Below are 13,158 nucleotides of genomic sequence, written 5' to 3'. Positions count from 1 at the left end.
TCACGGCGCGAAGTCCGTCGCCCAGCGATACGTCGACCTGGAGAAGGGAAGGAATCCGAATGGAGTCATTAGTCCAGGCTTTGGGTTTTGATCGGGCCGGAGCGCGGAGCGCAGCGGGCTGCAAAAGGGGCACCGACGGTCTACTTTAGCTAACTTCCCATCGACAAAGGCAGCGGGGCGGAGAGGAGAAAGGAGGCCAAGCGGCGACGCTTGGGCGGAGGAGATGAAGGCAACGCGGCTCTTTCGGGTGCGTAGTTCGGAAGAGGAAGCGGAAAAGCCGCGGAGGTTTGCAAGCGCGAAAGGGGCGCGTGGCTTACTGCAGCGTTTTCCAACCTTAGGAACTTGAAGATGCGTGGACTTCAACTCCCAGAATTCCCCAGCCAGCATAGCTGGCTGGGGAATTCTGGGAGTTGAAGTCCACGCATCTTCAAGTTCCTAAGGTTGGGGAACGCTGGCTTACTGGAGCTGTTAAGGTGGACGGAAGGGGAAGGAGGGGGCCGCGCAGATGCTCTCTGAGTTCCCCTTGGGGGGGGGGGACATTGTATTGCAAACCCGGCTGGTCGTGCGAGCGGAAGGAGGGGTGGCTGGAGGAAAGGACCTTGAAAAGCGTAGTCCTGTGTGGGAGATAACCAGGATGTGCCCGAGGGAGGGAGTCAAACCATCATCAGTCATGAAACCCTGCATATCCACAAGAGATCTAAGCCCCGCCCACCTTGAATGCTTTTCTTATCTCGGGCTCATTTCCCTTGACCTTGAGGGTGTGGGAAGTCAGCCCCCCCCTCCCAAAGAAATATTTTTGGGAATATTAAAAAGCCAGAATATTATATTTCCCCAAAGGATCTTCAAGGGAGAAACCAACCACCCCTGCCACCCCCAAGTCTCTCTGCCCCAAACAGAAACCAGGTCTGCAGAAATGCAGATGTGATCATCTTGTCAGAAAGATTGTCAGGAAGCTGGGATTAGAAAAACAAAGATCCTTAGAATCAACAATCCCCAACACCAAAAAAAATAATAATCCAACACAGGACATAGCCATCAGCCACAGCCCCGAGGGAAGCAGGATATGACCTTTGGGACATAATAGGATTAACCCACCACCATCAGAATGCCTTAAAGGCACACTCAGAGTCAGGTCAGAGTTCATGCCACAGGAACAACTCCACACAAAAGCCCAAGAAGGTATAAAAACCCACCACTCCCTACTTGGGGGTGGCGGTGGTGGTTGGTTTCTCCCTTGAAGATCCTTTGGGGAAATATAATATTCTGGCTTTTTAATATTCCCAAAAATATTTCTTTGGGAGGGGGGGGCTGACTTCCCACACCCTCAAGGTCAAGGGAAATGAGCCCGAGATAAGAAAAGCATTCAAGGTGGGCGGGGCTTAGATCTCTTGTGGATATGCAGGGTTTCATGACTGATGATGGTTTGACTCCCTCCCTCGGGCACATCCTGGTTCTCTCCCACACAGGACTACGCTTTTCAATGTCCTTTCCTCCAGCCACCCCTCCTTCCGCTCGCAGGACCAGCCGGGTTTGCAATACAATGTCCCCCCCCCAATACATGTGCAATACAATGTCCCCCCCCTACTACATGTGGTCAGCTTCCCCAGAGCCACCTTTCGGTCTGGCTCTCCTCTTCAATAAACTGCAACCTTCTTCCTAAAGCAGTCTCCATTTTGTTCATTCCCGGCTTGGATTGGACCCTGATGAAGATTTTTCTTTCAACAACCACTACCTTAGTAGCTCAGATTCTTGTGGAGAGCTTAAGCTTACAGTAGGTTTTTATTCTTGTTTGAATTGCCTGAATCTCTTGATTTCCCCAGTGCTTGACTCTGGTCTAAGAACAGAGAAGAGTCCAGGGTTTTGTTGATTATAGGGCTGGAAGTAAAAAGCACCCTTTTTTCTGATCAGCTCTGAGATAACGGGGTCAGGAGACTTTTTGGAGACACAAGTAATGAGCAATCTAGGTACGGCAGCCAGAAGGACTCCAGCAAATACTGTTTCCATTTGCTTCTGATTAATTGTGCCTGATTCTCGGAGGCTGCCTGGACAAGTCCTTGCAGTTTTCTTGGCAAGATTTGGGAAGCGGATTGCCATTGCCTGCTTCCTGCGGCTGAGAGAGAATGTCTGGCCCAATACTAGGCAGTCCTCGACTTACAACAGTTCCTTTAGTGACCATTCAAAGCTACAGCAGCGCTGAAAAAAAGTGACTTACGACCATTTTTCACACTTACGACCTTGGCAGTGTTCCCATGATCATGTGATCAAAATTCAGATGGTTGGCAATCCGGTTCATCCTTATGAGCATTGCTGTGTCCCAAGGGGGTCATGTGATCCCCTTCTACAACCTTTTCACAAGCAGTGTCAACGGGGGAAGTCAGATTTGCTAAACCACCGGGTTGCTGACTTATCAGTTGCAGCGATTCACTTAGCAACAGTGACAAGAAAGGTCGTAAAATGGGGCAAAACTCACTTAGCGAATGTTTCACTGAGCAACGGAAATTTGAGGCTCAGTTGTGGTCATAAGTCGAGGCCTACCTGTAAGGGAGCTAGAAGGGACCTTGGAGGTCTTCTAAATCTAGTCCAACCCTCTGCTCAAGCGGGAAACCCTATACCAAGGGTGGGGAACCTTGTCCTTTTATGACTCGTGGACTTCAACTCCCAGAATTCCTGAGCCAGCATGGCTCAGCTTGGAAACCTTTCCCTTTCCCCTCAGCATGGCTGGCTCAGGAATTCTGGGAGTTGAAGTCCACGAGTCATAAAGCGGCCTAGGCCAGGGGTAGGCAACCTTGGTTCTTTTATGACTCGTGGACTTCAACTCCCAGAATTCCTGAGCCAGCATGGCTCAGCTTGGAAACCTTTCCTCTTTCCCCTCAGCATGGCTGGCTCAGGAATTCTGGAAGTCCACAAGTCATAAAGGAGCCAAGGTTCCCCACCCCTGCCCTATACCATTTCAGACAGATGTTGTTCAGTCTCTTCTCAGTCCTACTTTGGGTGCAAAGCCAGATTTTTTTTTTAAAAAAATTATTTTAGCCTGATGTCTTAGCCACCCTGTCAATCGCCTCTGCAAAATACTTTGTTGTTGTTGTTGTTGTTGCGAAGTCGTGTCAAAATACTTACAAAATACTTACAGAACTGCTAAAGTAACAAGCAGTGATATCCCAGTTATTCCCAGGATAAGCACAATAACACCCCTTTTCCTGAGATAATCAGGCTGGGACAGCAGATCTTGAAGAGACGGTAACTTGTTCACCACCACTTCTTCCTCTTCTGGCGCTGGCGGGGAATTCAGGATGGCTTTAAACATTTCCTGCAACTTTTTCTCTTTTCCCAGCCTTTTTTCTGTCACTGCAGTGGAAAAAGGGACAACACGCACACACACACACACAGCACAAAACGGTTGGCCTGCCACTCACAGCTAGGCAATCACTGTGTGTGTGTGTGTGGGGGGGAGATTCTAAGTCAGGGTCTCTAAAACTTGGCAACTTAAAGCTGGATCTCCCTCTGAAATGCAAGGCTTTCATTACCGTATCATACCAGGTATATGAAGGAGTAATACCAGAAGGGTTTTGATATAGATAGTCCTTCATCTACAACACTTCATTTAGTGACCGTTCAAAGTTACAACGGCCCTGAAAAAGGGGCTTAGAACCATTTTTCCCAGTTGTGACCTCTGTATCAGCCCCATGATCATGTGATCAAAATTCAGATGCCTGGCTACGGGTTCGTACTTGCCACCGTCGCAGTGTCCCGAGGTCATGTGACCACCTCTTGCGACCTTCTGACAAGCAAAGCCAGTGAGCAAGCCAGATTCACTTAACAACCGGGTTGCTGACTTACCAACTGCAACGCTTCACTTAACAACGGTGGAAAGAAAGGTCGTCAAACGGGGCCAAAACTCACTTAGCGAATGCCTCACTTAGCAACCGAAATCTGGGGGTCAACTGTGGTGGTAAGCCGAGGGCTACCTGTAGCTTCCCTATTTACATATGGCCATCCCCGGTTTGAAGCAAATAGTCTGCACCGCAGGAAAATTTGCCCCCCCCCCCTCTCACCATTGACGTAAAAAAACTTCCTGACGACCACATCGTTTTCCACTTCAAGTTCGCAGGCAAAGGTCCCGTGATGGGATCCAAGGGTTGGTCGAATGAGAAGAGAAGGATTGACTCCAAAATTAAGGATCTGGAAGAGGAAGAGTTCGTCCGTCCGGAGCTGTGGATTGAGGTGGAGAATCAGGTCCTGGAAGTAATTGTTCTGTCCCAGCCCATGTCAGTCCTTGTTCTGCTCACAAGGAGAAACCCCTCTTCCAAGAAACAGGCAGGAACTGCAAGAAAAAACCAACCCCTTTTATTGTCACAGACCTGAGTCAATGTCCAAGGCAAACAAACACACTCCACAGAAACTCGATCCTCAACACAAATGGCTGCCTTCGGCAACCAGCACCCCCCCACACACACACACCTTCCCTTTAATAATTCAGCCAAGGCGTGGCTTCCTAATGCTTTCTCCTTTGCCTTTGAGCCACCCCATTGCATTCCTCTGTCCTACTCGCTTCTCTTGCCGGTGTTTTTGTGCATCCTGGATTTGTCCCAACTGTGCTTCATCACTGTCCAACTCAGGCTCCCAGCACAGCTGTGTCTCGGCCTGAGTGCGAGTAGAGGGGCCAGGCTCCTTGTCCAACTATAAGTCTTGGAGCTCCTCAGAGCCTTCATCTGACTCTGATGTCACTCCAGGCCCCTCCTCCTCCTCCTCTTCCTCTGATTCCTCAGACTCAGCTGCTGGATCCACCGGCTGGCGAGGAATCCCAACAGTAGCTGCTTCAGGGTCCTTGGTGCTCTCTGAGCTTGGAAGTTTTCTTGCAGACGTTTCATGACCCAACTGGGTAACATCATCAGTGCGCTTATGATACTTAGTTTGGTAACGAAACGTCTGCAAGAAAACCTCCAAGCTCAGAGAGCACCAAGGACCCTGAGCTACTAATATTTTCTCTTCTATCAGTTATAGCACTTTTGTGAATAGTTTATAAGTCTTACGAAATGCAAATAATAGCCATTCCTTGGTACAGACAGATATGAGAGGAATTGTATTTTCCCTGTACAGGTGGTCCTCAACTTGCAACAGTTTATTTAGCAGCTATTCAAAGTTACAACAGCACAGGAAAAAAGTAATTTATGACCCTTTTCTCACACTTAACAGCCATTACAGCTTTCCCCACGGTCACACGATCAACATTTGGACGCTTGGCAACTGACTCATATTTATGACGGTTGCAATATCCTGGGATCATGTGATCCCCTTTTGCGACCTTCTGACAAGCAAAGTCAAAGAGAAAACTAGATTCGCTTAACAGCCACAGTGGTTGGCTTAACAAGTGTGGCAAGATAGGTGATAAAATGGGGCAAAAGTCACTTAACAAATGTCTCGCTTACTGACAGAAATTTTGGGCTCAGTTGTGCTTGTAAGTCGAGGATTACATGTATTCAAATGGGGTAATGCAATTTATTACCACTACTGGTAAATCTATAAACAGGGTTGGACTAGATGACCTCCAAAATCCCTTCCAGCATCATCATCATCATTATTGTTATTGTTGCTATTATTATTATTATTATTGTTGTTGTTGTTGTTATTGTTGTTATTGTTATTGTTATTGTTATTATTATTCCTTGATTGATCAATCTACAATACTTTGACTAGAGACAATGGATTAGACAACTTTATAAGAGACTGGAAGCCTTTTGTGGAAATTGAATCTGTTAAATACAGTGGCAGGTTGACAGGGATATGAGGTTTACTGTAACATTTGGGCTAACCTGTTGACTGTTGGATTTTTTCCCTCTCTCTTACATAGATATTGTGATTAGATGTTGTGTTGATTTGATTATTAGACAGACTTCCACATCTGGGAGATTTCTTTGTTTAATATCGTATTTTTGCAAAATATCGATGGGAAAGTTTATAGCTATTTGTAGACCTGTGATATAAGGGGAGGAGAACATATTAGTTTTTTTGAAAAAAATTAATTTTTCAGCATCCAACTGGGGTAGAACTTTTTAGGTTTAATGTTAGATCTATTTGACTTTTCTTTTCTTTTTGCACACAAGATTTTTTTTTTCGTTGTAAGTGTTGGCTGTTTGTTTTTCTGTCTTTCTGTTTTGTATTTTATTTTTGTTGATAAAGGAAAATAAATATGTTAAAAAACAAAATCTAAAATACCACTGTGTGGCCCAGGGGGCTATTTGAGGGTAAATTTCCCCTTAGAACAAAAGAACTTTATCTTCCCTTGAATCTTAGAGTTTCACACGTCATCTAACCTCAATCCACAAGGAGTTACTTACATCTTTGACAAATTTCCATCGGAAGGTCCTGTCTGAAGAAGTCTGGAAGGCGACTTCGCAGTTCAGAAAAGTTGCGTCTCCTTCCAATTTGTGTATATCCTGAACTGGAGAATCATGAAGATAATCTCTGTGTGTGTGTGTGTGTGAGTGTGTGTGTTTTACTGCCACCAAATGCTTGCCTGTCCCTAGTTTACATTAGCTGCATTCACACAAAGCATTTAGCCAGGTCAGAGAGTATACACAAAACATACAGGTAGTCCTTGACTTATGACCACAGTTGAGCCCAAATTTTCTGCTGCTAAATGAAACGTTTGTTTTGTCCTCTTTTACAACCTTTCTTGCCAGAGTTGTTAAGTGAATCACTGCGGTTGTTAAAGTGGTTAAGGGAATCTGGCTTCCCCCTTGACTTCCCTTGGCAGAAGGTCGCAAAAGGGGATCACGTGACCCCAGGGTACTGCGACCGTCATAAATAACGATCCAGTTGCCAAGCGTCTGTGAATTTTGATCACCTGACCATGGGGATGCTGAAATGGTCGTAAGTGTGAAGAACAGTCTTAAGTCACTTTTTTCAGCGCCGTTTTAACTTTCAGCGGTCACTAAAATGAACTGTTGTAAATCGAGGACCACCTGTATTAAACAATATTGCTTGGTAACTTTGGCCCTTCGTGTTTGGTGCACAGCCAATCTGTTAGCTCAGACTTCACCGTGCTGGGCAACTTCAGAACATGCTTTAATTCAGAAGCCAGATGTCATGTGTGATTGCAGCCCCTGGACTGGCCTGAAGTTCTCAGGGATTTCAGACAGGGGTCTTTCCCAGCTCCTCCTGGGGGGGTGGGGGGCTTTGCAGCTTCTTTAGCAACTCTCTAGTTTAAATGGCAAATCTCTAGTTTTAAAAAAAGTATCTGTTACTGGGGCAATCGATGGGTAGCTGGCAATCCACGATGGTACAAGAGGAACATTTGTAGCGGTGGGCCTCTTTCTGGTAGCCTGCAAGGAACATGAAAAGGGGTTGTGAGAAGATAATGCCTTGGTAAGGCCACACTTAGAATACTGCACCCAGTTTTGGTCTCCGCGATATAAAAAAAAATACGTTCAAGCTTTAGAAAGAGTACGCAGAAGAGCAACAAAGATGATCAGGGAATTGGAGGCTAAAAGATATGAGGAACGGTTGCTGGAATTGGGTATGTCTAGTTTAATGAAAAGAAGGACTAAGGGTGACATGATAGCATTGTTCCAATATCTCAGGGGCTGCCCCAAAGAAAAGGGAGTCAAGCTGTTCTCCAAACCACCAGAAGGCAGGAGTAGAAACAATGAGATGGAAATTAACAACATAGACCTAAGGAGAAATTTCCTGACCGTCAGAACAATTAATCAGTGGAACAACCTGCCTCCAGAAGCTGTGGTGCTCCAACACTAGAAGATTTTAATTAGACATTGGAAAACCACTTGTCTGAAATGGTAAGTAGAATTTTCCTCCAATGGGATTTTCCCATGTATTTTACCAAGAAACATAGATGGGGCAGCCTAGAAAGGTAAGTGCCCTCCTAACCATTCCCAAGCACTGTGAATTTGTTCGTGATGTCCATTTTGCTCCCGATGTTCATCAATCAATCAATTTCAATTTCTCGCCGGGGAAAAAAGGGTGTTCTCAAAGTTGGAATTGCTTGATTGAACTTTTTAGTCCCACCCAGTCTGCCATTACCACCGCAGCTACGCCCACCCAATTGGCCACGCCCACCCAATGGGCCGCCCCCACCCGGCACCTGATGATACATAAGTGGGTTTTGGGTTGCAGTTTGGGCACTCGGTCTCTGAAAGGTTTGCCATCACTGGTATAGGGTTTCCTGCCTGAGCAGGGGGTTGGACTAGAAGACCTCCAAGGTCCCTTCCGACTCTGTTATTCTGATATAGAAAGAGAAGTTAATGAGGAAGTGGGGTAGATGGGAGATAGTGATAACAATTGGGGAAGGAGGGCTTAAAAAAGCCAGATTTTTGGACTTACCACATGGTGGAATGCAAGGTGGTGCTGTAAAGGCAGAGGGAAAGCTGAAATGTAGTTTTTCTGATTTGACATTTGAGCACAACTTGAACGCACAGATGGAGATGGAACAATATGCTGGATCCCCTATTTCGTCGGATGGGTCTAAAGTATTGAGCAATCCACACAGTTTGCAATGTCCGACTCAAACCAAGGTGGACTTTTATCCTTTTAAAAGCTAACCAATCCAGCTAATTAGTTTAATAATCCAGGCGAATTCTTCAGAAAAACTCCTAAACTAGGCGTGAAAGACCTTCTCATAATTTACCCGCCCTTGAAACCATGGATAGTTATGCCACCGGTTTAGCTGACCAGGTTACAGAAGGAGCAGCTGCATTCGCACAAAATGCTAAACTCGGCTGGTTCCCCTATCGCCAGCACCCTCCTTTAGCATTGGTGTGAACCCAGCTTGTATGTATGCTGCAAACCCGAAAAAGGAATCAAGTCAGAATGGAATACAGCAGGTTGTGTAATCTCTTACCTGGAGGTATCCTCTTCTTTCTCCCTTCTTTCTTCCCTCCCTCCGTCTCCCTCTTTCTCTTTCTCTTTCTCTCTCTTTCTCTTTTGTACACATGTTGTACTTTGACAATAAAGGTTTATTATTATTATTTCTCCCTCCCTCCCTCCCTTTCTCTCTCTCTCTCTCCCCCTTTTTCTCTTCCTTTCTCCCCCCCCTCTCTCTCTCTCTGTGTGTGTGTGTGTGTGTGTGTGTGTGTGAGAGAGAGAGAGAGAGAGAGAGAGAGAGAGAGAGAGAGAGAGAGAGAGAGAGAGAGAGGGAATGGGCTCCTGCACAAGCCCAAAAGCTTGAAAGATTAGACTTCTGCTCCTGGAGATCAAAAGTCATCAATCAACATAGGAAGGTGGGGATACAATAAATAATTTTAAAAGCCGACAAGTGTATAAGACACCAAGTTAAAAAAAACACTTTTCTGTATTATATTATTTATCTTTTTGTTTGTATTCCACCCTTCCTAGGCTGGTCTATCTTCATTTAAAAAAAAGACTTGATTGATGGGTGGGTGTGTGTGGCGTTTGAAAACAGCAGAAACTGCCTCTTTGCAAAGCTAAGGATGAGAATCCGACACCAGCACTGATGATGTTGCCTAGCTGGGTAATGAAATGTCTGCAAGAAAACAACCAGAGAGCAGCAAGGACTCCTGGATCCAACATCAGGCAACGTGTGGCGAAATGACTTTTCCTAAAGTGGCAGCTCTAACCTTACCTGCGTTGAGTTGTGCCACTTCTTTTTCCACTTCTTTCACAGCCTCAGGAACCGCTTGCTGAAAGGGGGCTGCAGAGAGAGGGAGAAATCACCCAGTGGTACTCTTTCCTTCGATCAAGCCATGCACAACCTGCTCCAGGCATGGATCTGGCTCTTCTGGACATTCAAGCAGCTACTGTGGCCTCTGCTTGAATTACTACTGTCTAGGCCTGCACAACTCACAGTTACCGAGGAAGTTCTGCTTTGGTTTTATTCGTTAAAATGCTTTGAACAGTTTACAAATCAGGAACAAGTAGTCCTCGGCTTACAGCAATTCTTTTAGTGACTGTTCAAAGTTACTGGTGGCCGCAAAAGGCGAACTTGCCAGGTGTTGCCTGGTGTTGGGTGGAGGGGGTCCCTGGTGCAGTTTGGCGGGTCAAATCCCGAGTGCCGCGTAACAGAGTGAGCGCCTGTTACTTGTCCCAGCTTCTGCCAACCTAGCAGTTCGAAAGCACGTAAAAATGCAAGTAGAAAAATAGGCACCACTACAGTGGGAAGGTAACAGCGTTCCGTGCGCCTTTGGCGTCTAGTCATGCCGGCCACATGACCATGGAAATGTCCTCGGACAAACGCTGGCTCTTCGGCTTTGAAACAGAGATGAGCACCGGCCCCTAGAGTCGGAAACAACTAGCAGGCATGTGCGGGGGAACCTTTACCTTTACCTTATACTATTATGGGATTTATGCATTTACTATTTACTATACTACTATGGGATTTATGCATTTACTATTTACTATAAACCTGTGCATGCAATATTTTCTAAATTGCAATATTTTCTAAATTGCAATATTTTCTAAATTGCACTATTTTCTAAATTGCAATATTTTCTAAATTGCAATATTTTCTAAATTGCAATATTTTCTAAATTGCAATATTTTCTAAATCTTCTAAATCCAGAAAATAACAAGTAAATCTTCTAAATCCAGAAGACTTCTGTAGCATAAAGGTGTGGCCTGTGCTCCATATATCCCACATAGGCCATCTCACTTTCCTCAAAATTTCTCTTAGCTGGCCTTGGTCTTACAAAAAGGGTGGGACATAATCTCACCGATGCAGCCACGTTTCATGGAGCACACCTACCTTTAGCCATGCCTTTCTCTTCCAAATAAAAAACCACTCTGCCGAAAGCATCCTTCAGCTTCTCTATCTCTGATACATCTGGAGCAGAAAGAGAGAGACGGGGGGGGTCAACTATGAGTCAGTTGTCAAGCATCTGAATTTTGATCACACGACCGTGGGGATGGTGCAATGGTCGTAAGTGTGAAAAACGGACATCAATTATTTGTTCAGTGCTGTTGTAACTTGGAACGGTCACTAAACAAACTCTTGTAACCTGAGGACTACCTGTAGCGTGGTTTGCTCTGCCTCACCATTCAGGCTCGTGACATCTTTTTTCTGGCTGTGGACCTTCTGTGAAATAAGCTAAACTCCTCTCAAAAGATCCCAAAGATGCTTTTTTTTCCCCACGAGGCAACTGGACTTCCTTGTTTTTCTTTGGAAGGCGTTTCGCTCCTCATCCAGGTGCAGCTCCGGGAGAGCTGAAGAAGCTTCCTGGATGAGAAGCGAAATGTCTTCAGAGGAAAAACAAGGAAGTCCGGTTGCCTCGTGGGAAAAAAAATCACCTTTGGGACAACCGTGACCTGGATGACTGAGAACCTAGCGACCTAGAACTCAAGAGAAATTTCCTGACGGTTAGAACAATTAATCCATGGAACGACCTGCCTCCAGAGGCTGTGAATCCTCCAACATTGGAGGTTTTTAAGAAAAGATTGGACACCCATTTGTCTGAAAGGGTATAGGCCAGGGTTTCCTGCCTGAGCAGGGGGTTGGACTAGAGGACCTCCATGGTCCCTTCCAACTTTATTACTATTACTGTCACCATAGACCCTCCTTTCAAACTGCAGAAACCCGACAAATGGTGCCTTTGAGCTGCTCCTTAGGCCCACTGAAAGTACCTGGAACTCTCCCCCGCTGGAGGTGAACCTCTAAGGCAGGGGTCTTCAAACTTGGCCCTTTTATGACTTGTGGACTTCAACTCCCAGAATTCCTCAGCCAGCAAAGCTGGCTGAGGAATTCTGGGAGTTGAAGTCCACAAGTCATAAAAGGGCCAAGTTTGAAGACCCCTGCTCTAAGGCCTACCAGTGTCCAACCTGTCAGAGCATGCACAGTCTTATTGCGCTGAGATAACCCAGGAGTAAACACAGTAAACAGTGGTTTGTATTAAATGGTGGTTTATCTAACCCTAGCTACAATATTATACACTAGGAACAACATACATACACGTGCTAGTACAGCAGGATCCAACAAACCACAGTTACAGCAGGAAACAGAAGAGAAAGAACACAAGCAGCCAGAGCCTTCCTTTTATACGAAGGCTCTTAAAGGGATACAGACCCTGCTGAGTTATTCCCACCATTACATCACACATCTCACATGACATAAGCTGGTAAGCTGTTAAATTATGACCTTGATACAGCCTCTCCCTTCCCTGGACGGCACTTACCCACTTGAGTCTTGCTCAAGGGAGCGAAGGCAGTTTCTAAAGTCCTGAGACAGGCTTGGTGCTTCTCGCTCTGATAGCCCCAAAAATATTGACATATGCGAAGGCGCTGGGCTGCAGTGGAGAAGCAGGTGAAGCAAGCGGTTGCCCCGGAGGAAAAAAACAACCAGAGGATCAGGGCCTCTCCAGCGGACATGACGACGGACGTCTCCAGAAAGATCCGTCTGAGAAGAGAATTCTTCCATGAGGTCATAGGGAAACTCCCGGGGGCCAGTTATGACTTCATAGCTCCTGGTATGGCAAGCCGTGGGCTGTTGAGGAAGAAATGCCTGGGTTGTAGAAGACAGTTCAGCTGGTCCTCGACTTAACGGCCACAACTGAACCCAAAATTTCTGTCGGTTAAGTGAGACGATTGTTAAGCGACTTTTGCCCCATTTGACGACCTTTCCTGCCAAAGTTGTTCAATGAATCACCGCAGTTCTTAAGTGAGTGACACGGTTGTTAAGTGAATCGGGCTTCCCCCCATTGACTTTATTTATTTATTTATTTTATTACATTTATATACCGCCCTTTCCCGGAGGACTCAGGGCGGTTTACAGGGTGATTAAAAACCAAAAATACAAAAGTTAAAAAACCAAGTTTAAAAAAGATTAAATTTATCCCTGTATAAATAAAACCCCAATTAAAATAAATTAATCCTCAGCCTGGGCCAGAGAGCTCGACGAGATCAGGTCTTCAGGCCCCGGCGGAATGAACGGAGGTCGGGGGCAGTCCTCAGCTCCACTGGCAGCTGGTTCCAAAGGGCAGGCGCGCCCACTGAGAAGGCCCTATCCCTGGGTGTTACCCGCCGGCAATCTCTTACCGGTGGGACCCTGAGAAGACCCTTTGCTTGTCAGAAGGTCGCAAAAGGGGAATCACGTGACGTTGGGACAAAAGCGACAGTCATAAATTATGAACCGTAGATAAATAACCGCCAATATGTTGCCAAAGGTCTGAGGTTTGATCAGAGGAGCATATGGGGGTG

General features: G+C 45.9%; 1 protein-coding gene across 1 annotated transcript; it reads right to left on the bottom strand.

The window, feature by feature from the left end:
* SPACA6 (sperm acrosome associated 6) lies at positions 1-12,330 on the bottom strand (the record flags this gene model as incomplete). The annotated part of the gene is made up of 9 exons (XM_083370081.1): positions 1-37; positions 3,129-3,345; positions 4,053-4,209; positions 6,336-6,439; positions 7,245-7,322; positions 8,338-8,361; positions 9,596-9,664; positions 10,715-10,792; positions 12,138-12,330. 9 exons carry the CDS (start codon positions 12,328-12,330, stop codon positions 1-3), a joined length of 957 nt encoding a protein of 318 aa, XP_083226207.1.
* Positions 12,331-13,158: the final 828 nt, after the last annotated feature.

Source organism: Vipera ursinii, assembly GCF_947247035.1.
Source record: "Vipera ursinii genome assembly, chromosome: 9".
NCBI classification, from domain to species: domain Eukaryota; kingdom Metazoa; phylum Chordata; class Lepidosauria; order Squamata; family Viperidae; genus Vipera; species Vipera ursinii.
This window is presented reverse-complemented; position numbering and strand designations above follow the sequence as displayed.